This window comes from Gasterosteus aculeatus, chromosome 4, assembly GCF_964276395.1.
Source record: "Gasterosteus aculeatus chromosome 4, fGasAcu3.hap1.1, whole genome shotgun sequence".
Taxonomy (NCBI): Eukaryota; Metazoa; Chordata; class Actinopteri; order Perciformes; family Gasterosteidae; genus Gasterosteus; species Gasterosteus aculeatus.
Window position 1 is genome coordinate 11,558,549 of NC_135691.1, and position 24,336 is coordinate 11,582,884.

The 24,336-nt window shown below is 45.7% G+C and overlaps 2 protein-coding genes across 2 annotated transcripts in view; both read left to right on the top strand.

Moving 5' to 3' along the window:
* The first annotated feature begins 25 nt into the window (after nt 1-25).
* Nucleotides 26-6,330, top strand: LOC120818217 (dual specificity protein kinase CLK4). The gene is made up of 13 exons (XM_040175122.2): nt 26-168; nt 1,220-1,380; nt 2,360-2,594; nt 3,238-3,340; nt 3,627-3,693; nt 3,787-3,903; nt 4,008-4,174; nt 4,274-4,368; nt 4,461-4,590; nt 4,688-4,770; nt 4,862-4,941; nt 5,068-5,158; nt 5,642-6,330. Exons 2-13 carry the CDS (start codon nt 1,220-1,222, stop codon nt 5,810-5,812), a joined length of 1,500 nt encoding a protein of 499 aa, XP_040031056.1. The 5' UTR covers nt 26-168; the 3' UTR covers nt 5,813-6,330.
* Nucleotides 6,331-6,762: 432 nt separating this feature from the next.
* Nucleotides 6,763-24,336, top strand: part of LOC144406324 (uncharacterized) — a 68,352-nt gene continuing 50,778 nt past the window's right edge. The window contains exons 1-2 of the mRNA XM_078102227.1: nt 6,763-7,423; nt 7,856-7,925. Coding sequence (XP_077958353.1) covers nt 7,133-7,423; nt 7,856-7,925 — 361 coding nt within the window. The 5' untranslated portion in view covers nt 6,763-7,132. The remainder of the gene's footprint in view (nt 7,424-7,855; nt 7,926-24,336) is intronic.

Sequence of the window (24,336 nt, forward strand, 5' to 3'; positions counted from 1 at the left end):
CGTGGTTATTGTGCGTCGCGTCACAGAACAGCGTTCTAGTGAGCTCGAGGCATTTATGGTAAGCTCGCCATCTTTGAAGACGATTAGTCGGAGTCATTTTGTTTTTCTTTGTTCGTACTTATACCACAAACGAGAAGCCTACTCTTTCGACTATCTTGATAACACCAGGTAAAGCTACATTCATGGGGAATAACCTCTCGATAATGTTTCTTACTGGGTAACGATCGTGTATTCTTCTTAATTTTGGCTAATGTTAGCAGGTTAGCGAATCTGAAATGCGACGTCTCGCCAACATGGCAGATCAACTGGCTAGTTAGCTAACGTTAACGGTTAGCTATAGCTTTAGCTAGCTACGAACATAGATTTCCTCGGATTCTGCAACTAACCTTTTGGTCGATAAAAACATGTTTAACTTAGTAGTCACAGCGTAATATCATTATTGCATCTAAGTTAGGCCGATTGACGTTCATGTTGGTTTCTGTTGACTTTAAGTAACTCTGTAACGCTACGTCGTACCTTTGGCGTGGTGAACGCTCCACAGGCCCGTAACCTCACGCTAACACCACCAACTTACGTATTTTCCACCACAAGCATTAGCCATTTATATATTAAAGGCACCGCTAATGCCGTAAATATACCAGGATCTTACTAGTTAACACGTCACTGTGGAAACGTTGTTAAATGTTGGCCTGGCGCCATTAAGTTAACGGTTTAACTAGTTTGTTTGTCAAGTGATCTACTTATTTAACCACTACTGTTTAAAACGTTAACCCTTCAGGCGGATTCAAAACCTACGTTGATTATATAACCACAAATCTATTAAAAGATCATTTGAAATGTATTGTGTAACCCACGGTGAGTTTGTTATTTTTATTCTTGTTTTTAGCTCTTGTTTGACCAACGTTATGAGTAGGATACCGGTTCTGTTGTCACGCGTGGCTTTTGTGGCATATTTCCATGTTGACTTATTTGAAACAGCAACGTATTTGGTTTATTATATATTTACGGTGCTGTGGTTAACAGTAGCACCGTATATATAATAAATCGCTAGCCCCGCCCCTTCATGTTGCCCTCCCCGCGTGTTGGAGTGGGCCGTGTAACTCGGTGGTACAGACCTCTTTTTTAATAGAAATGTTAAGCGCCCTTTAATTGTTTTGCAATTATCGTTTACATATGTAGTTGTGGAATTGTATTTAGAGCAGTTTGCCATGTCTTGCAGATGCGCTACTCTAAGCGAATGCGTTCCCCTGGTATCTGGCTTGATGAGCACAGCTGGGAAGAGAGAATGGAATGTCGCAAGAGAAGAAAACAAGATTCACACAGCAGCGAGAGAGAGAATAAGTCCAGAAGAACCCACCATCACCTGAGGATCTGTGATGGGTAACTTTATGAATGAGTGAAATCTCTATTTCTTGTTTAAAGTGTCAACTCAAATTCTCACCTTTTTTTGGAAGTTTTTGGTTACTTACTTTAACTGAGGTGTAAAAGCAATGAAAACTGTTGCCAGGGCTCAGCATTTTAGGAACAGGGCTTCGAATTTGTAAACTATTCATGCTCCTAGTGCATTCTACACAGGTGGAATAAAAAATTAACTTGATTTTCATCATGCCCCCCAAAATATATATACATTTCAAACTGACAGAAACCTAGTCAATTTCCATTCCATAAAAGTACGTGCAATGTTTTGCAATCCCACCCTTTTTTTGGCGTGTATGATGACTGCGGTTATGTTTCCATTTTAATTTTAATTCTGTAGAGAGGCAGACTTCCTGCTGGAAGGCAACTGACACCAGCAGAGTGCTCGAGCCTGCAAGGTTCCTCGGCCTTTTTTAGATGCCTAGTTGCTAAGGCGACCTGCTGGGTGGGTGTGCTGTAAGCAACTGGAAACATTCTAAGCAAACGTAACCTTAATTTGCACGCTTTATGTTTTTACAGCAAGGCAAACATAAGGAACTGTTGAAAGGTCAAAGTTTTTATTCACTTAAAATTCTTAAATTAAAAGAAATGGTGCCGCATGGGGTTCACTGTCCAGCCCACAGCCAGTGCAGAATCCCAGATAGTATTACACACTATCGGGTTGTGGCCAAACCTTTCCAATACTTTAATCCTTCCAAATGTGACTGACGTGCAAACAGTTTGAGGAAGGCCTCTATAGCAGCATGTTGCTAATTAAAAATGTTACATAAATGGCTCAAGGGATACAGTTTCAGGAAGCGGGCGGACCTTTAGCGCCGTCTTATAAAGTCTTTACTTTGAGAGCGTTTCACAGAAAACAAACTGGGCAGGACCGGATCTACACTCTCTAGTCCATGTTCTCAGTTTTCTTCTTCAATTTGTGTCATTTTGTGTTTGCCTGCAGACACTATTTGGAGACCCGCAGCTTGAACAAGGGTCTGGATTCTCGGGACAGAAGCACCCAGGATCCCATGGCGTGTGAGGAAGTTAGACGCGAAGGCACCTCCAAGGACCGCGACTGGCACCACTACAGCAAGTCGTCCGGGCGCAGCGGTCGGAGCGGCCGCAGCAGGCGAAGCAGCCGCAGGCCGAGAGACAGAAGGCGCAAACGTAGCCACTCTCGCCACAAGTCCTCCTCGGTACGAGAACCTCCTTCTCCCCCCTACTCCCCTCTCTATGTCACCAAATGGAATGGGTCATCAATGGTGTTTAGTCAGAGCATAACACCCATCTCCTTTTGTCTCAGCATTTCTCTCTGTGGGTCCCACTCTTCACTGTTAGGCATTTGCATTAAGCATTATGATTTTCAATAATGACTGCTAGGGGATGGGGCGGGGGGTGTTTTTATAGATTTGCTAGAGAAAAGTGGACCCAGTATTTGTGCTGAAATCTTAGTGGGCAGTAATGGGACATGATAGAAGTAAAGTTGTATTGGAAGAGTTACAAAGAACTACATGCAGATACACTGTGATCAATCAAGTTTTTTTTCCTGTACTACTGTGAGAAAGTCTCTCATCTGAAAATCTTGTTGCCATGTTTTTCTTCTGTAACACACACTATGTGGTGGCTGGCGCCCAATTTCTCTGACCGGGCTGAATTTGAATTTGCTGCTCCGTCCATTCGTCTGCCGGTGTTACTGAACGGGCCGAATCTATCCACCCCTACACCTCCCCCCCTTGGCCTGGTTGAATGAATGACGATGTCGCATTGTGGTGGCCTGGCGCTGGCTGGCTGGCTGATGGGTTATTGATGTGATGGCGGATTGCGGCGGTTCCGGTGCAGAGGAGGAGCCAACAGCGCAGGAGCAGGAAAAGATCCAGGAGTGTTGAGGATGATGACGAGGGTCACCTCATCTATCACAGTGGAGACATGCTGAGAGCAAGATGTATAGAATATATACCTTTTTTTTCTACTGTTGTTCACACTTTGTCTCTCTCTCTCCTGTCTGATATTTATTTCCAAATATAGTACTATTTCAAACAAGTATTTGGTTAAATACTGCTTGTCAGTGTAACATATTTGGCATTTAGTTGTACATCAGTGTTCAGAAGCCTGTTTACATTAGGTTTACTTTACTAGAGCTATGAAACATCAGGCAGAGCACCAGCCAAAGGGCAGTGTTTCCCTTTGTCAGTGCTGTGTTACTAACTACTACTTTTTATTTTCTGTAGATGAGATTGTGTGTACTCTAGGAGAAGGTGCCTTTGGGAAAGTAGTCGAATGCATTGATCACTCTAAGTAAGATTATACACTCTTTTTTTTTTTAACAATATTTCTTGCTCACTCCTTCCCTGGCATTTGATACTAAGTGTCAACGTTGTGTATTTCCAGTGATGGAGCTCGAGTGGCTCTGAAGATCATTAAAAACATAGACCGCTACCGTGAGGCAGCTTTGTCTGAGGTACAGGTGCTCGAACAGTTGAAGTCCCTTGACTCTGAAAAGAGATAGTAAGTAACTTGACGCAACACCTCTTTCTTCATATATGTACACATCTTGTCCTCAAAAGAAACTGACTTGGCATTCACTACCCCCCCCCCCCCCCCCCTTCTAGTGCTTGTGTACACATACTGGACTCGTTTGACTACCACGGCCATGTTTGTATTGCCTTTGAGCTGCTTGGCCTCAGCACCTATGATTTCCTCAAGGAAAACAATTTCCAGCCATTCCCCATAGAACACATCAGGCACATGGCGTACGAGATCATCCGGGCTGTCCGATGTAAGTAGTTGACACGATGGTGCACAGAATATACTGTATCTTTCTACAGGAAATCTCACAAGAGCCGGTTTTAAAAATGTATGTGCTGTGTCCTCCTAGTTCTACATAAAAACAAGCTGACTCACACAGACCTGAAGCCTGAGAATATTCTCTTCATTGATTCGGACTACAGCATCCGGTACAATCCTGAAATGGTGAGTCCTTTACATATCCACTGCTTGATGCCCAAACATTGTGTTTTGTGTCTCTGTGTGAGCAGCATGATTCTCCTGTTTGTGCTTTTCAGAAACGGGACGAGCGGACGTTGAAGAAGCCAGATGTGAAAATTGTTGATTTTGGCAACGCCACGTATGAACATGAGCACCACACTTCCGTGGTGTCGACTCGCCACTACCGGGCTCCAGAAGTTATCCTAGGTATGTGGCTGCTGCACAGCGCTGCTCGCGAGCTTCAGGCGGATCACTGAGTGTTGCTGTGTTATTGAGTTGTGTTATTATCATCATCTCTTTTCAGATCTGGGCTGGGATCATTCCTGTGATGTCTGGAGTGTAGGCTGCATTCTCATAGAGTACTACCTGGGGTCTACGCTCTTCCAGGTAAGAGAAGCTAAAAGGTATTATAAAATCTTTAATACAGTTTACCGTGGCATTTGGCTAAAGGTGTCACGTGTTTTTTTCTTGCCTTTAGACTCATGACAGCAAAGAGCACCTTGCTATGATGGAGCGAGTCCTGGGTCCCATCCCCACACACCTCCTGCAGAAAACCAAGTACGTGGACTGCTAACTGGCTAATGGGATTGTCACAAGCCCCCCCCCCCCCCCCCCCCCCCCCTCTCCAAGAATTTTTGTATTCATCAATTTTGTTATTTATGCAAATGTCATTGTGTTGTACAGAAAAAGGCGGTATGTGCACCGGTCCAAGCTGGACTGGGATGTTCACAGCTCGTCTGGGAGATATGTGAAGAAACACTGCAAACCCCTGAGGGTAAGATCGGCATTACTGTAGACCACAGCACACAGTCTGTCAATTAAAGAATGTAATCTGAACGTACATCTGCATGAAACAAATGTGAGGATTTAAAAACGCTTAAATGCCATCAGCACTACCAAAGCCACCAGTTTTGTTCAGTTAAAACACTGCACATATCCTTGAACTTCATAATAAGACGGGCTCAGTGGCGAATAAGAAGTCCTATGTGCTGGAATACATGCAAGTTTCAGGATTCTTAAGTATTGTACTTGAATACAAGTTTCTGCCTCATAGTGCTTGAGTATTTCCATTCTAATTTCTTCTGAGGAATTTTTTGGTTTTGTCTTCAACAAAGACAAGTTCCTAGTTGGGCTACTTCAGATTCTTACTGCAAAACAACTAATAATAGACAAGAATTAGGCTCCATACTACTAAAAAATACATTGGTCCGTATGTAAAATGGGACCTGTTTAACAACTGACCGTACTGTGCCATCAGCATTACATGCAGTCGAAGAGCGAAAACCACCACCAGCTGTTTGACCTGTTGGAGAAGATGATGGAGTACGACCCAGCTAAGCGCCTCAGTCTGGAGCAGGCCCTCCATCATCCCTTCTTCTCCTGCTACCGCAAGAGCAGCAGAAGCACCGGCAGCAGCAAAAAAGACTGAACCTGTGCAGCGTACGACTTGTCTGTCACTGTGATGCTCATCGTAGTGTGCAGGTCCAGCCTCTGCTTCCTCTCTCCAGGAGAGGAGGACCTTACCCGACTGTATCAGTCACCTGTCCTGCTTTTCTGTCCTAAACCGCTGTGTGTGTGTGTGTGTGTGTCATCGAGTTCTGTTATGTGTGGCATGTTTTGGTGTAATGAATCCTCCCAGTTGATTTCTATTTATTTGGCATTATAATTTAATATCTATCACATAAGCATATACTTTTTCTTTTTTAAATTCATGAATAGTCAAACTGTGTTCCATGTATATTTTTTTTTTCTCTGCATTGTCACAGTGGTGAAGGGAAATGTTATTGTCTCACCTGCTTCAGTAAAAATGTATTCAGCACTGGAGAGAGAAACTAGTGCGGCAGAAGATATTTGTACATACAATTAAGATGTTTTCTTTTTCACCAAGTGCTTGTGTACCTTTTACAATACAATGTACATTTTTCCAATAAACGTGAATAGACGACAGAATTGTCTCTGATGTCTGTTGTTGTTTCGGTGCAGTAGCAGCATGCAGCCGCAGGGTGGCAGTAAAACGCTCATTAGGAGACTAAAGCGAACCTGGATTAACTAAATGTATTAACGGTTTCACGTTTCGGTTCGGCAGAGAAGATGCACGTCTTTAGGAAACTACAAACCGAAACCCCTTTTCTCAAAGCGGAACCATTGTCCTCCAATGTAGGCAAGATGCCACAGGGCCTGCGGCGTCATGCGCTTATAATCGACAATCCGTCTCTATTCACACATCACAGTGGAGGGGAACACGATACGGATCGTGTAACTCGTAGTATCATTAGACGTCACGTCGTGATGTCCCAGTGACCAAAATCTTGTCCCAAGACTAAACCCCCCGAACGTCTCGCTCTGAGACACAGCTGTCAATCCGCGGTGCCCCACGTGGTCAGCGGGGCGGGCGCGTCGCCACTAGTTGAACGCGCAACTTTAAGGCCGGCAGACAATCGGAGCCATTGGTGGTTGCACTTGCACACCCGTGTAGGAAACTCCCCTGCAAGTCAGAAGGCGGCTCCACTCCGGTTGGCATCCATATCGCTCCCATCTGTGTTCTGCGTAAAACCAGTGTGCGCTGCTGCTGCTGCTGCTTCCGCCGCCTCGGTCCAAGACCAATTTCAGTCATTACTTTGAACCCCGAGCCTTGCGTGTTGTGAAGCCCAGAGTAGAGTTTGGTCGCAGGACTTCCACAACTATACAAGGCGCTTTTATTGCATGTTTTCTTCTGTTCATCAAGAGGACCTCCACAGGATTTTTTAGGATGGATCCAGCCAGCGACTCTATCGCGGAAAGTAAGCCGGTGTGCCAGTGTGCTTCCAAGTCTTCGGTCCAGCGGTGGCTTCCAGGTTTCCCAATCGCTCTGTGCATGCTGATGTCTCTGAGCTCCATCGCCGTGTGTCTTCTGATGAGCCTCAAGACCTACCAGCTGGAGAACCGCATGCAGATGGACAAAGGGTCCACCTTCACCCCGCCGCGCGCGGCTTATTGTCTAAACGAGGATGGGACTCTGATTCCAGAGCTGGGCACCTCGATAGGGCGGCTCGTTGAAGAGGTACAAGGCGTAAACGGTCGTAGATAAATTCGTGTATCTTGTTTGTGAACCAAAGACGCACATTCTTGTCGGTGCGTAAAATGTGCGTAATAGCAGGAAATACATGCAGATAAGCTGATTAACGCACAGACTTTGAGCGCTTTTTTGTTCCAATTGCACAACTACGATCAGTTGATTTTTGATGAATGACCGTAAGAGGTCAACCTTGCATGCAGCTGGCCAATTCGTTTGCAGTTAAATATGTGTAGAGGGTGACATGACCACTGATTAGAGCCCAACCTAATTGGATCACATGGAGGAATGGGAGGACGACAATGCCCTCTTAATTATTATTGCTGCTCATTGAGATAATTTTAATGACTTTTTCCTAAAGGCCTCCACAATTGTATCCATATTTATATCTTACTTTGGATTTGTTCCTTGTGTCCGCAGAAAGTGGTGGTGCTGATGCCGAAATTGCGGACAACAAGGGATGTCGGCCAGGAGTGCTCGTGTCCTCCAGGTACGTCTCTGCAGTGTGCAGCATTGTTACTGAGAACACACAAATAAATCATACGGGACACTAACACGCGGCTCCCTGTCAACTAAACGTTACAGTCATGGCTGACTGCTTGGGGAACGTTTGGCAGCTCTCCCGAACATTAAGAGTGCGCGTGTGCGTGTTGATGATTGCGGCCCCTTGAGCCACGTGGAAGGGCCCACACTGTGATAGCGGGGCTCTTCACTCCGCAGAGCAGCGGGGTTGGGACGTCCTGGCTGAGACCTGCATTCTGATGGGGGGGGGCTTTAAAAGATGTAGCAGCGGTGTGCCAAGGTTTGGCTCGCGGGGTGTTCGTTACAGAGCTTGTGATAGTTTCAGAGGACAGTGTGTGGTCCACGTCTAGTTACAGAGTCCCCTGTTATGCATGTCATTGCGTGCAGCTGTTGGACGGGATGTGTTCCCATAGTAAAGCAGTTTTATTTAAACATGTATTGAGGCATTTACAAAAAATACATTTTTCTTCTTTTTACATTACATTACAATTACATTACAATAAGTGCATTCAACCATAAGGATACAAACACAGAAGAACAAGAAGCAAGAAAGAAAGTGCAATTTCATTACATAAGCCAATTTACAAGTTGTTATAGTTAAGTGCCATTATAAGTACAATTTAAGTACTACAATTTGCTTTTAGCCAAGGTAGAGTCTGAAGATGTGTGTCTTTAGTTTGTAGCGGAACATGTAAAGGCTCTTTAAAGTCTTGTGTCCAAAGGTTACTGCAGAGGTCGAACTCTTTGGGGGGGCCTTTCTGCACGTTTGGGGAATTTCTCTCCCTGGCTCTTCGTTCCTTCTCTTTGCCTTTTGTCTCTGGGTGTGAATAGCCCTGCAACCACAAGAACAGGTGAAAGTGTTCACAAGTGGAATTTCTGGCCGCCTTTCAACACATTCCGTTTTCCAGTCTGAAGTCTGCCGTGCCAACATCGCAGGCTGGCTGGCTGGTTAGCAAAGTCAGTGCAACTTTTTGTGGTTTGGGTCCACCGGAGCCAGAGCCATGGATATGCACCGTGTGAAACGTTGCCCAATTAGGCAAAGCCTGCACTGCCTGTGGGTGCTTGTGCATTTGAATGTTATTTCTCTATTAAATCATATGATTGTATCAGATGTTGCATCCCATTTTCCTGTCAGTTCTGCTGAACTGCTGTGTACTCAAGCGGTTTCTGCACTGAAATGCAATTCCCCCGCAACTATTCTGAGGTCTATTTAAAGTTCTCTTTCTCCAGTTTCTTGGCTTTATATATGGTGTCTTTTTAGGGGAGGGGGATGAAACAAAAGGCTTTTTGTTTATTGCGGCTGTTGGGCAACCAAATTCACTTTTTAGTTTTCTCATCCCAACAATCGGCAAGATTGCTGAATAGACTTGTCAACTTTTCTCAATCAAATGTGTTTATTTCCAAAGAGTTTTTTTTTTCTCCGCCAATAAACGTAGATTTGGAGAGATCTCCCTGATGCTTTAATGGCTTTGAGAAGTCACACAAGCTGGGACCCATCAGTAGTCTGCATCTGTTTGTGTCAGACGCTCTATGAAGTTTGTAAAAGGCGTTTACGAACATTCATCTGATCCCAGCGCGCTCAAACGTGTGTGCGTCCCATCTGGGTCCATGTGTTTGTGCAGTCTGGTCATGGTCTTGAATGCCTGCGTGCGTGAGTCTGAGTTTCTGTCCCCGAGCCTTTGAGGTGGCCGACGGAGTCACATCTCTCAACACGACCCTGTAAGCAGAGACCCTCCGCTCCCTTTTAGCACCAGCTCTTCCCACCTGAAACTCAAATCTCTCCCCACCAGGATCACAGGCCGAGGCATTTCTGCCCCTACGTGGGTGCGAGACGCGCTGCCACCGCGGCATGAGTGGCATTTCTGCCATTGAAGCTCTGCCCCTCAGCATCAGGGTGCTCACCTTTCAGCATGCACAGAGACGGGGGCCCAACAGGGGGCAGCACATCTGCTGCCGCGCTGGGAATGATGATGTCCAATTTGGTAAATGATGCTTCTGAGCTAACAACGTCCTTCCGGTGAAAGTACTGTGCAGGCAAAGCCCTGCGGTCCAGTCCGCACTGGTGAAGCGGAGACACTGCCTATGAATGGCATTTGATGAGCGGGGTGGGGGGGATGTTAACGTCCCGTAGCCTCTCGGTGGAGACGGCATTGTTGTGATACTTTGACGCTCCCGGATCGAACACGGCCAGCGGCCGTTAAGGCCGAGGCAAACGGCGTCGCAGAGACCGCTTACAAGCGTCAGGTGTTTGCAATTAGCACCCGCCTGTTGCCTCAACAGACACACACCACGTGGGCTCACACACACACACACACACACACACACACACACACTCATTCATTCATTACTTCCACATGGGCACAACACCTTTACGGTTCCATAGCTAATTAGAACCATGTGGGGCCTGCATGTGTCCTGTGTAGGGGGAGTGTATTCTCATCTCTGCAATTTGCATTAAAAGGCTTTTTTACAGGTCTGATACCAGCTAGTGGGATGGGGGGGGGGGGGGGGGGGGAGACACTCTTGGACACAGGCCCAAAATCAAATGCCAGCCAGATACACACATTAATGGGACTCAGTCACCGGAAACGGTGCAGCTGGAGAGGGTGCAACAGCAACACGGTCATCCTATGACAGGGATCTTTACATTAATTACTGTGCAGCAGCTGGATGGAATGTACATTTGTACTTTTTATAAAACTATGTTTTCTCTGTACAATTTGTCTTACTCGCTGGGATTTAGACTTTTAGAGTTTGGGATGCTCGTTTGCACAAAAGAAACAATTAAAAAGATGAATCTATTTTATAGACAAATAAATCGTTTAATCGAGACCCTTCTTGATATATTCCATCTGATTGATTGATCTATAAATAGGTGTGCGTTTTAAATGAAGTCAAAGTCAGGACCGGGTCCTGGCTGTGTGTGAGGGCACGAGGTCAGACCCCCTGGCTGTGCGCTCAGGTCAATTTCCATCAGATAAGAACTCATTAAGGCACTTAAGGGAAACACAGGCCCGTCATTAAGGTGTGTTAGTTTGTATTCCTATAACTGAGAGAGCATGCTCACAGTGGGGTTCCATGGCGCATCCAACATGTACACGCACATACAAAGAGTCTTCTCTGCTTTTCTTATACTTCTGGTTACAGCTAGTTTGAATTTTTGCGAGACATAATTCCTATGCGATGGGGGACGATTCCCCTCCAGCTCTCTGTCAGTTCAACGTCTAGTCAGCAGCCTGCTGCTGTTAACTGGACTGATCGGCCGCTCACTCAGAAGGCGGAGGGGAGGCTGCACGCTTCCTGCTCCCCCACCTGGAGGAACGAGAGGCAGAAAGCCGGCTTTAGAGAGACCCACGACGGGACCAACACCAAGAGCTACATTTAGTTTTTTTTTAAAGCCGTAATAAATCGTACAGGAAGCTTGCAGCTACCGATACAATCCGTTGCCACAGGACCAATCCACCGACCATGTCAGATGCATTAATGACCATTTTAAAAATAATAAACGCAGGAAATTTGTTTTCATAAGGGACCTCGCTTTTGAATTTGTTCCGCTGTAACTATGAGCTCTAGGCAGTTTGTTTCCAAGTATTAATATACTGGAGAGCACAGCATGACGTGTGTCTGTGTCTGCCAGTGCGCTTGCTTGTATTTGTGCATGTGTGCTTTGTGATGTCTGCAGGCATGTGTGTAATGTGAGGCTGCCGGAGACTGACTGCATTTCTTTAAACGCACCGTGTATGAAGTTAGTTATGAAGAGGACATCCTGTGGCATCTGCAAAATAATGTAAAAAGCCACCAGGGCTTTCTTACATTATGCTGCAGAATTTAGACCAGGGAAGAAAATATACAGTTGTACAGTACAAATACTTCATATATTCATATAAACTGACCCTCTTACCCGCACTATATCACAGAGTAAAGATACCATCCCCACAATGTCTGCAGCTCTAACGCATGGTCGTGCACCCCCTTTTTCTCCTCGGACCACTTTTAGCCTGCATGTGTCGCTTATTCCCTCTGGTCAGTTATCTAGTCTGCTGCCTCAACCGGTGTCACTTGAGGCAACTCTGTGGCTTTCTCCTAACCTTTGCTCGAGGCTATATTATCCGCAACTAACACACCCTAATCTGACCGAGCTGTTGGCAGTAAAATTGCACCTGGCTCTGGATTTTCCATCCGTTTTTCATTTATTTGTATTACAACTGTCGGCTGAATTTGCGCTTAAACACAGTTAATGTGACTGGTCACAGGTGTTCATTTTTACTTTTGTATGTGTTTTTGTAGCACAAACTACTCGCACTTCACACAAATCTTCAGAACCGGCGCCTCTCTGATTCTCATCAACCTTCCTATTAAAGTAAGCTCTGTGAAACCACGGTGTTCAACAGCAGTGCCAAATTACTTTAAAAAAAATAAACCGCCTGGACAAAAGACGTCCCCGTCTTGCAGCTGGTGAGTCACACTGCGACCTCAAGGAGGAACAGAGGAGCAAAGGGCCCCGTGCCAGGTAGCACTGAGAGGGATGTGCAGAACACACAAGAAGCAAGAGGCGCTCTCTGAACGGACCGTCTCGTCCTGTGATGGTAGTTATAAACGCCTGCTGAAGGAAAACACCGCAGAGGATGTGCAGCAGATTAAGGAGGAGACACAGATTGTAACTTATTTTACGTTCATGTGTTCACATTTAAGCATCAGCTTGAAGGTCATCACCTCTTGGCTAACAGTGGAAATTCCAAAGATAGGCTGCTGTTGAGCAACGGCTAGGGTCTGTTTGTATTTACATCCCTGTCTTTGTTCCAGAGGAATCAGAGAAGTCGCTTCGGTTTGCTTCCCATGGCTCCATATAGCGCTGGAACGAAACAAGGACGAGAACTATCCTCGGACACGGTGCCAACATAAGCACAGGCCGGATGAGTGTTTCTTATTACCACAGGTGGAGGGAAAAAAAAGTCAGAGTTCTGCATTTTTTGGGTAATAACATTCATTGTGTAACATTTTAAAAGGCTGGCGATAAGGATTTTTGGTTGCAGATCAGCCTTTCACACGCTCCCCCACTTCCATGACATCAGTGATGTGAGCGGTGCAAAACCGTGTGGAAATGTTGTTTGTCTCACGTTTACCATAATAACAACACTTGGAGCAAAGGACCTTAATTTTTAGGTGGCAGTTTGACTACAATAAGTGACCTTATTTGAACCACTATTGGATTCAATTAAACGTTAATAACTAGGCTTTAAAAAAAAACATTTGTGGAGGCTTGTCTAAACGGAGGGAAACACATGGCACCGAGTAAAACTCTATTTTAGAAAAACATCTGATTTGCTGCTTTCCACACAATAACGCTTTGTCCGACGCACGAGATTTCAAATTGTTTTCATCAGACCGACTCCCGTCTTGTATTGTTTTTACATATTTTTAGTAATTATTTTTCATATGTCCACACAACATATGCTTGTTTACAAAGATGTTCTTGTCAGGAAGGCGGCTACAGGCAGCCAATGATGTCAGAAAAAACAAACTTAAGCAAAGAGACCGTTTGTGCGTTGTCCAACACATCCGCTCAGTAGTCAAACTAATCACATTAAATGTAATTCATGTTGCTTAAAGGGAACGATCCTTAAACTCTTACCACATCGTAGTAGTTTTCAGCTTTTTTTTTTCCTCTTTCTTTTCAAAACAACTGTGGAAAATCCTCAATAGCTCTAGAATAAAGTATGATAAGACCGTAATAGATTTCCTGAATGTCTCAAATAATCAGTCAGTATCTAAATGTTTTCCCAGAGATTCCATATTTTCAGCCAGCGCTAATTTAGTCTCGTTGAGAGGAGCGGCCACAGCTTACGGAGCAGTGCTGCCAAATGTGGAAACTTTTATCATGTTTTCTTTAATTATCACAAGTGGCAGGTGACAAGGTGAATAGCCTTTTAATGGGGGAGCAGAAAAACTCTTTAACACCACCGTGTGGCCTCTGGCTGGCTGACTGACAGCGCCGTGAGGTCAAACCGTCCCTCTCTGTGCTGCAGAATGGTTCTAAACTCGCTTGATAAAGCACCCGAGTCCACGGGACAGTGAGGGTTCGAGACCTAAGAGGAACTCTTTTTAAATTAGGTTTTTGGAAGCAACGATAATGGCGTCCGACAAGCCTGTAAAGTGTAAACCGGCTTCCATTTCAATCCCATCCCGTCTGTTAGGATGTCCAGCCCGGATGAAGAACCACAGAAACGAGATTCCAGTGTTTTTAAAGTGCTGGTAACCCATCAGGAATGTAGCGAGGCTGCACCGGGACTCACACCGACACACCTGGACTCATTGGACAGATAGTGTGCGTCTCCGGACTCTGAATCCGAGCGCCGGTCATCGTTTACCCCCCCCCCCCCGTGGCCGGCCAGACACGGGGCGTAATGAACAGTGAAGGTATCCTTCTTTGGGAGCCGTTGGAGGTGTGAAGAAGGGCACCGGTGATCCAGATGGTCGCGCTGTGCCGAACATGCTCCTGCTTAGTGTAAAAGCCCCTCGACAGGCTCGTCACTCTCCCAGCACCTCTTTAATGAGAGCCGAGCTCGTAAAACCGGGCCTGAGGCCTTTGAACAAGCCCTCAGCATCGCTGGTCCGTGTTATTCTGTCGTAACGGGGAGGTGAGGGCATTTCGGAGTGGAGCGCGGGATAGCTCTCACCAACTTAGCACCCCCCGGCTCGGGATGGGTGTATTTACGTGTGTCGGGTACCTGTTTCCTCTCTCAATTGTGTGTCTGTGTCAATGTCCATCATGTTTTCTTCCTGTTTCCCAATTTTTTGCCTTTTTTTTCTCTGCATGCGATGCGCGTGTATCGGTTTCTGCGTTGTGCGGGGCCCCATCCCGGGCCCCCTATGCGATTTGAGTGTATATTTAACTCTGGGATCTGGATGGCCTGAGGCGGCCCAGTGGGTCAGCTTGTTCGCTGTGTACATTAAACCAAAGTTCAGCCAGGAGTGAGGTTGAGGGGATGGGGTTAACTATCACACGTACTGTAAACACGCTGAAGAGCTGCACAGGGGCCTCCTCGGGGTAAGTGGGGGCTCCCTCAGGTGCGTCTATCAAACAAGCTAATTTCCTGCTTATGTGGGCGGCAGTGGCAGCAAACGGTTGCCGGCAGCGTTATTTTGCTGTGGCACAAAATGAGCCAGTTCACCGGCTGGCCTTTCGTAGAGTATCTTATGAATTACAACCAGGAGTCACAATTCTGAACAAACAACCCGATAATAATTTGTGTTTTTAATTCAAATAACTCAATAGATTGTCCCTCATCTAAATCATCATTTTTAAGGGAGTTTAATAAAGACTTACAATGTCGCAGGCTCTTTGTTCATGTCGACAGCAGAATGCAACAGATCTACGGTTCAACATCCAACCTCATTCGCTGTAGTTAAACCATCGCACGTGAAACAGCCAAAGCCGTTGACGGGTCGTTTTGCCCTCTGTGTCAATTCCTCAAACCAGTGGTACACTCAGGATTGTTCCCAAGCAGTTTGGGTCCCCGAAACACAAAAATATTACACTAGAATTCCCCGAGCTCCTACTTGGGTCCCATCGTCAGCTTGTTTAGACAAATGTAAGTGCGGGTTCACATACATACTGTATGTATATATATATATATATATATATATATATATATATATATATATATATATACGTTGTGTGTGTGTGTGTGTTTATCAGCCGGGCGGTGGCCGAGGGTGTGTTAAATATGTGTTAATGATCGCTCAGTGGTGGACACGCAACATGGCTTGCCACCAGCAAACCGAAAACACTCGGTTTGTGTGGCCGGCGCTGCTGCCGCTCACGGTCTCCGCTGCCTCAGGGGGGACGTGAGGGAGGAGGAAATAACAAAATAATCTACACATGTTGACTGTTTTTTGGAAGTGATACATCATGTGGGTTTAAGTTAAACATTACATTTGTCTGCCTCTGCTACTGATTGCAGAGAGCGTGTATGTGCGCGCCGGCATGTTGGCTCACGTCACGCGTGTGCTGTTACGTGTGAGCGTGTTCCTGTGTTTCTGCATAACGTCCGGCGGCCATCTGAATTTGCCAGCCTCTATGGGGACATATCTGCATATTTGCCGCTCAACAATCAAAATGAAATGAGTCCTGAGTGCATTTTGGGACCCAGAAGAGTATTTCACACATCAGTCGGCTCTTGTTACACGCCGGGTCGAACATGTGGACAATCTATCAGGTCCGCCATCGCTCTTTCTCTCTCTGACCGCATTCAAAAATGTTTCCTCCATCGTTTCTTTGGTTTTCTCACCTTCACTTAAAAATCCTGCACAGCCGGCACTCAAACACAGTTTTTACAGTTACACACTTGCGGTTAGATTGGATTGGATCGCGAAGGTGTTGAAGGATGAGATGCGTGTGAATGTGATCTAATGACAGTCTCAACTTGTCCTTGTGCCTGTTAAAAAGATAATTGGCGCGGTTCAGGAGCCGCAGCCTCCTGAGCGAATGCTCACACGCACACACAACCATACACACGGCGCGTAAAAACGTATAACAAACACACACAATGTGACACATGCATCTGCACACTTTCATGGCGCTGTCACTGTTTTATTTGCTCTTAATTCTTAAATCCAGGCACGTCCTGCACTTTTGGAGCTGAGCAGGCCCCCTTTTTGTCCTTGTTTATTTACACGGAGTGTTGTCTCACGTCCATGTGGTTCTGATTGTGTGATTTGGAACGAGGACAAAGACGGGGATGAGTAGAGAGAGTGGGGAGAGGAAGACAGTGTGCAGGAGGGGGAGACCAAGGAACACAATGTGATTTTGATGAATGGAAATGCGATAATTTAAGTTGCACGGAAGTAATCGCTTGGAAACTTAATTCAAACTTAACTCAATTTTTTTCTCCTAATTTTTCTGTCATTTTAAAGTTGCATTGTATTGCATCAAGTCTCAATAAGCAAGCGCGCTATTATTGCAACACCATCTCTGCATGCGGTGCTGCCTTGAGCCCCATATGATTCCTTTTACGTTGTAAACAAAGTTTGGCTGACTAACACAAGGATTAAACCGAAAGAGTATGTAAACACTGCTACAACTGCACAAATTGGCCCTTAAATAGGGAACAGGTTTGTAACAAACAGCGGGCCAATCAGCAGACGTGACCCACCTCCAGCTACTCGTCATAAAACATGTTGTTGTGAGTAACAGCCAAACCACAAGAGCAGAGCTCTTCTCAAATGTAGTTTTAAATGAGAGAAAAAAAAGTCTGCACAGAAGAAAGATACCATTGATCAAATTAGTGAGAAGATTTTGTTTGTCAGAGGCGTCAATGGGTGATTGGATTGTGGCGCCTTCCTTTTGTTACTGGGTATATTTTCGTGTAGTCTTTTACAAGGCTTAGATATTTTTGTGCAAGGCACAGAGTGATCCAAGTGTTACCGCGGCAACATGATGGGACTCAGGGATACTGGAGGATATTTTGCTTTACCTGCTGCTGCTTAGCACATTATTATACAACTGGGATGTAATTGCAGAGTGAGGGCTGTATGTCTGTCAACTTATCCTCATCCCTTTTGCTCTGCCGGTAGAAAACTTCCATTTCAATGGAGTTATATTTAACGTCCAGAGCATTGCAATAGCAGCAAACCACTACTTGCTACATAAAGGTGGAGTAATGGAGTAATGTCTAAGTGAGCAGCAGGGAAGTCTCTCTCCGTGGGTGCTGCTGTTATCCGATCTTCTCCTGGCTTTGTCGAAATAGTCGAGCCGGCCGGGCTTTTAGTGACTGATCATGCGTGTGTGTGTGTGTGTGTGTTCCCCACTAACTCAAGGAAGCGCGGCTCCCAATGTTCAGGCCCCTGCGTGTAAATGCTGTCAGCTGCGCGCCGCCGGCTGTCTGTCACCATGTTGAGATCCGCTGAGAGGCGAACAAAATGGATCCATTCTTCGGTCTCACAACTCGAAGACGCAGATCAACAATCTTTCCACTATCCAGTCTTTGTGAGGGGACGAATCGGGGATCCGGCTGAGTCTCTTTAACCAGCAGATGCACACAAGGCATATTTCCGGGGGTCCCATTGATTTATTTGTGGCGGGTGTTTTAATCAAACGGACAGGACAATTTGTCCGTCTGGTACACCCATTAATTCGCAGATCAGCTGATGTATTTTGGTCAAATTACGTCTAAACATTCTAAACTCTCCGTTTTCACTTTGGCCCAATAGCGTTACTCCTTTATCGACAGACAACGGTAGATGGAGCGTGAGTACCCAGATGTTTATCTTTCTTGACCATGTCGGAATGCCAGAGTTCCTATCTCTTCGGTATGTGCATGGGTCGGTGCGGAGCGTGGCATCTGATGGCTTCTTTGCCCCTCTGAGGTGCATGGTGGGCAGGAGGGGTGACTGCAGGAGTTACAGAAGCGCTGTGTGTACCCCCAAGCAAACAGGCCCGATGATAAGATCAGAGTGGAGGGAGCGCAGCTGGGAGCCTTCCTGAGTTGACCCCTTACTCCGCCTCTCTCGCATTCCTCCAAAGCCCTCGCTGCCCTCTTCCTCCCTGTTCTCACCGCATTCACCTCCTAGCATCTCTTCCCTGGTTCATCGTGTCGTTCCCGACCCCCATTTGGCGCGTCGCTCCATCCGTTATTTGGTTTTTCCAAACAACATCCTTGTGTAGATGGCTTTTCTCCTCTTGTGTGGTGTCACCCCTCCTGTTCTTGCCTTTACTGCCGCTTCTCCATCTTCCCTCTTCTCCTCCTCAGTCTCCTCCTCCTCCTCCTCCTCCTCCCCTTAGCAGGACCTCGGTAAAGTGGGGTCAGCCGTTAGCATGTAATGCTGTGTCTTTCCTCTGTTTCTCCACTGCTCTTTGACCACGTTCATTAATAATGGCCCCTCTAGACCAACCGGCTGCCTTTCATGTTTTCCCCTGAGCCGTGTCCTCGACATGACGTCAGGCCCAACATTTCAAAGTAGGGCCTCTCTGTCTTTCTGTGTAGATTTACATTTGTGCGTCTGCCGCTTTAATGGGAGCAAGACAAAGCAAAAATAGTGCGAGGCGGCTGCGCTTGTTGTGACCTTTTTTAATATCAGGGGTTATTTTTTGTTTGTCAGGAATAAGCCGCAGTAGCTGTAGTCTGCATTCAGATGTGTGAAGAAGACGAGGACGATAAAGGGGGAGCGATGTGAAACTCCTGCAGCCTGTGACGTCTCGGATTGATTGTCGTGTATATTTAGCTCTGCGTATGGCACACAAAGACAGCTGTTGTTGCCAGCTCACATTTATTTTGGCCTGGCGTTCCTGTCACTTTAATCAGACCCATATCTGTAAATAGTCTGTGCTGCTCACCGACTGTTGAGTATTATCTTTAGATATTAATGCGACTTGAACTCAATCTCCCACTGAGTTTTTGCTGCAGGCCACCAGCATCGCTGGGGTTGTTTGTTCAGCCTCTTGTGTCCTGTAATAATCGTCCCCCCCCCCCCTCACACGCACACACACACACCACCACCACCATTTCCCTGCCCCCAACCTGGCCGTCTCCTCCTCTCTCTGGGGGATTGAAGCTCCATCAGCACCTCGGCTCTATTCTCACACCTGAAGTGGAGGACATGGGTGGGGTTAGCGGGAAAGCAGAGGAAACTACATCTGGAGGGGGTTTTGGGGTGGTGCTTGTGTGGTTTCGATGGTTCCGGCCGCAGGCCCGACCTGTTCACTCAGTTGGGCATAAACGGATCAAATGACCTGGCTTTAACGGACCTGGAGTTGTCCGCCCCTCTCCTTGTTAGTCTGGTCGGCCAACTGTCAATCATCAGTCACTTATTCCGTCACACGCATAGACGCGCACTACGTCCTGGCCCCTCGGACCAACATCTGACCCCAGGCGGTGTTACCGGACTCGTCTGGTTGATGTTGAAGTCGGAGCTGAATTGAGTTAGTTTGAAACTTATTGGATACAGATAGCACCGAAACAAAAAGAGCCCGAGAAGGATATTTATCTTGATTACAGAGCAAAAAAACACACGTTTTACAACAGGGGCCAGTATAGTCAGGCCAAGAGATATGTACAAAAAGTCACGCCAACACATGCATGCAATACAGTACATCACATGGCGGCTGGTCCATAGAGGGCAACGTGGCCCCACCATGAGCGACGGACAAAAATACAAATAATAATTATATTAATTTTTGTAATATATTAAAAATACATTTTACAAATATTCAATATTTGTGTTTTTGAAACATGTATTATATACTACATATGTGTAAATTAAGATATTTGCGCAAAATATATGCTTTTCCTGCATGTCCTCTCCGCTTGTCTCAGCCGGGCTCGGCTCGGTCCCAAAGTGGTTTAGTCAATCACTGATAAAGTTAATGAGTGATTGTGATTCTGAATATTGTTATCTATCTATCTATCTATCTATCTATCTATATATATATATATATATATATATATATATATATATATATATATATATATATATATATATATATACTGATTGGCCGGCCCTACTAAAAAACAATCCACCAGCCGCCACTGCAGTACATACAAAAACATGCAGAGCCATGTAGCCTAAGTGCATGTGATAGGAAGAAACACACACAGTTGGATTCAACCCAGCAAACCCATGTGGGCTTTGACTGCACTCCAGCACACACACACACACACACACAGACACACACACACTGAACACAGAACATTAACCCACAGGAGTACAGGAGTAGAAAGGAGCAAAAACAGCATCTTTCCTGATCCCATCTTTGCTTTCCGCCCCCGAGTGCTACAGAAGGAGACTATTGTTGTCTGTGGTCTTTCTCCTCATTCCAGCACAAAGTTCAGATTTCCCTTTATGATGGACTTGGACTGGAGAAACGGCGTGCCTCGTGAGACTCACAACACGCACTACACTCCTGCTGGTTGTGATTGTGCGCGTGTTATTGGGCTCTTTAGTCTTGTGTACTGTGGTGTCACATTTGTGCTGTGTGGTGTGGTCTTGTGGTCACACTTGGGGGGCGGAGGGCAGACAAGCTAAACAGGTATCTTCTTTAAAGTGGCTAAAAAGTCCTCAGTTTGAACAAAATCACGATTTTCATTCACGTGTCTTTGACGGACTCGCACAAACATGTGTGCGCAATTGAGTTACGCTGACGTCCTGTCTCCGATTAGATGTTTTTCCGCAAGTGCCGCCCATGTGTGCTGCGTTTGAGGCCCACTCAACCGCTGCAGACAGCTCCAGCAAAGCATCAGGAGCTTTGACCGAAAGAAGCCGCAAGTATCGATACAGAGGTCCAAAGGAAACCAAAATGTGTGGTTTTAGCATTATTTTTTAATCCTAAAATTGTCTCTCTAAAATGTCAGAAATCCCTCTGATTGGCTGTTCGGCTTCAGCTGAAGAGAACCTGAAGTGAGGAAAGCAAACAAAGGAGTAAAGTCAAAGAGGCCACGCGCAGAAGGCTCCTGTCATTTTTCATCTTTATCTCTGGTCTTTTCAACCCAAAAATTACAAACGATATGACCGTCAGTGACTATCTGAAATCAGTGAGCGAATAAGTGGGTGAGTGGTGTGAAAATGGTCTGCAAGCGCTGCTTTGTGTTTGCTATATTCTTCATAATAACTGCTTGTGTATCTGCAGTCTAAATTAGTTTCTTCTCAATCTCTACATGGTAGTTGGTCACTGGCTGGAGATTTCTTAGGTTTTTAGTTCTTAGGTGCAACTTTTTGGCAGAGAGGAGAATTATTTTAAATAGAAATAGTTATAATTTAAGTTTTGGGCAAGTTTGATCTACACACACATCAACCCTGACATCAATGTGGAGAAGTTAATGCAACACACGCCACATATTTTTGTCTGTTTTAATAACTGGCCATCACGTCTCTCTCTAAACAATGTGTTCATGTGCTTTCTCCCCTACGGCTCTTTCAACCACATTCAATCAGTAACCCCCTACTTTTCGCATATTTTTGTTTTGTCATTTTGACGGTTAAATTGGTCTTAAATTAAATCCCATTTCTTTCAGCCAAAACCACCGGTGTCGCTCTCGATTGACAGGATTCTCAGAGGTTGTTTGATTGGCACTCTGGTCTTTTTTAGGCTCTGATTCCGTCAAGATGTTTCCACTTAGGATGATTGTAACAGGATAAGGTCATTACGAGGTGGGCAGCACATTATTTAACCACACACACACACACCTGCAAAGCAGCGGTAGAGGACCTTGACTCTCATTCGTTTAAGTTGACTTCTGTTGATCTTGATGTTTTCATTTCTCATCAATCCTTTGTTCTGTTCAGTCTCTTCTCTTCAAGTAGGACGACAGATGTCGGGGCTATTTGCTTCCACTGTGTTGTAGGGTGAGGGGTGAGGGGGGGGGGCAGTATTGATCCTCAATGACCCCCTGAGTTGTTCTTTCATCCACCGATCCCTTCCAGATATCGTATTGCCGGTCCCTCAACCTCTCGCTCATCTCTCAGTTGTTTCCTCTCTAAGTTTTCCACGACAATCCATTTCTGTCTCCTTCCTCTCTCAGCCTGTGTACAGATATTATTTCATATCCTGTATATGTTGACATACGTTATTTGATGGATTAGCAAAATAATGTCCAGCACCAAAGTCATCTACAAAAAGTGATGCTATATTATCTACAATTGTTGTCTTTTGTCTTTCAGTTGTTGAAGCCAACTTTATAATGAAATTGCTTTCTTGTGGTAAACTAAAAAGAGTCAAAGCACTAAAAGCGAGTTCAAAGCAAACACTTTGAATGATTCATAGACAGTTTAATTTAGTTCTGCTGTTTACAGAGCAGGACCGGCTCTTTTTCACTCACTACCCAGGCCGCTGACCCGGCGGTCCTTAACGCATTTTCTTTTCATTTCCTCCACAACATCTTCATTCGGTCACTCCCTGGAGTGTTTGGTGTCCACAAATCCCCGTAACGTGGGTCTCTCTCCCCCTTATAGCCCTAAACGTGTCACCAGAGATGCCATAAACATGTGTGCTAGCCTATTGGCACGCCAAGTAGTGCAATCTAAATTCCTCTGATAGTTTGTAATGAAGCCACTTGCTTTAGGGATCAGAGCAGCGGTGTTAAATTTAGGCTTTCATTAACCTCTACGTTTCCTACCATTGTCAGACGGCAGGCGCAAGTGTGGTGGACCCAGAGGGCTTCAGGGGTGTGGGTGATTCTGAGTGTAAAGTTATCACCGCGGCGATGAAGTCCGGAGCGCGGAGGTGGGCGGCAGGATCGTCACGTCAACCTAGCGACTGATAGCTGGTGGTGGATGCGTCGAAGGACACGGCAGTAGGATGTATAGATAGACAGAGTGATGGACAGATGGAGGTGTAAAAGGAAAGCACCTGGTCCACGGAGTGAGGAGGCCGATCCCGGGGGATGGGTTCAAGGGGTCATGACTCCTGACAGGTGTGGAGGATGGATGGTGGTATTCACGAGGGACACATGCAGACGGCAGAGATAGGAAGGAGTTGCCTACACTGAGTGGGGGGGGTTGATGACATCGCAACAAATCCCGCTTCCTGTGGTCCGGCATCCACTGTTATCCAGTGTTTTCTCAGTCACGTCCGTGCGTGGTACATTTTACTTGTGCTAATACTATAATTTCTCCTGCCAAACCAGAATAAGTGAAATAAACCTCAGAGGGGAATTCCTCTCCTCTCCTTCACTGAGACAGAGACTGCTGGGGTTTTTGACCACAGTCTGGGCTAAATAGTTTGTGCTTGTACTGCACTGAATTCAATTGACAGGCAGTAACATATATCAAACAACATTTGAGGGAAATCCAGAGGTCTACGGATGGTGAGGGGCGGCACGGTGGTGAGGTGGTCGCCTCACAGCGAGACGGTCCCAGCGGCCTTTCTGTGCGCGTTCTCTCTCTCGGCTGCTCCGATTCCCTCCCACAGTCCATTGACGTGGTCTGTTAGGTTAATTGGTGACTCCAAATTTGTGTGAAAGTTTGTGTGACGTGTGCCCTGCGATTGACCAGTGCAGGGTGAATCCGGCCTCTAGCTCGATGTTAGCTGGGATTGACTCGGCGACCCTCTGAGGATAAGAGGCTTAGAAGACGGATGACTGACAGACAATGGTTTGATTACTTGTTTGTAGCTAAATTTACGAAAACTAAGCAGAGAACAAGAGCCTGGTCACAAATATAGACTAGATCTGAAAGGATACAGACAAATAACTACTTAATTATATTTGATTCTTTTTGGAAAGAATTTCAGTCATTTCCGTCGTGAGCAGTTGTTGCATTTCTTTTATCAAAATGTAAGAGTTTGGGTTTTCAACTGTTTGGTATTTTAGAACTTTATTTTCATTTTGAAAACTGTTGTTGTTAAGGAAAATAGTCAACAATTGTGCTACCATGAAAGTGAAATG

What these genes read in the sequence shown, in the direction of transcription:
- LOC120818217 (XM_040175122.2), top strand. Translation starts at nt 1,220, where the DNA reads ATGCGCTACTCTAAGCGAATGCGTTCCCCTGGTATCTGGCTTGATGAG. An exon ending in AGACATGCTGAGAGCAAGAT is followed by an intron (nt 3,341 to 3,626) that starts GTATAGAATATA and finishes TATTTTCTGTAG; the next exon opens with ATGAGATTGTGTGTACTCTA. An exon ending in CTTGACTCTGAAAAGAGATA is followed by an intron (nt 3,904 to 4,007) that starts GTAAGTAACTTG and finishes CCCCCCTTCTAG; the next exon opens with TGCTTGTGTACACATACTGG.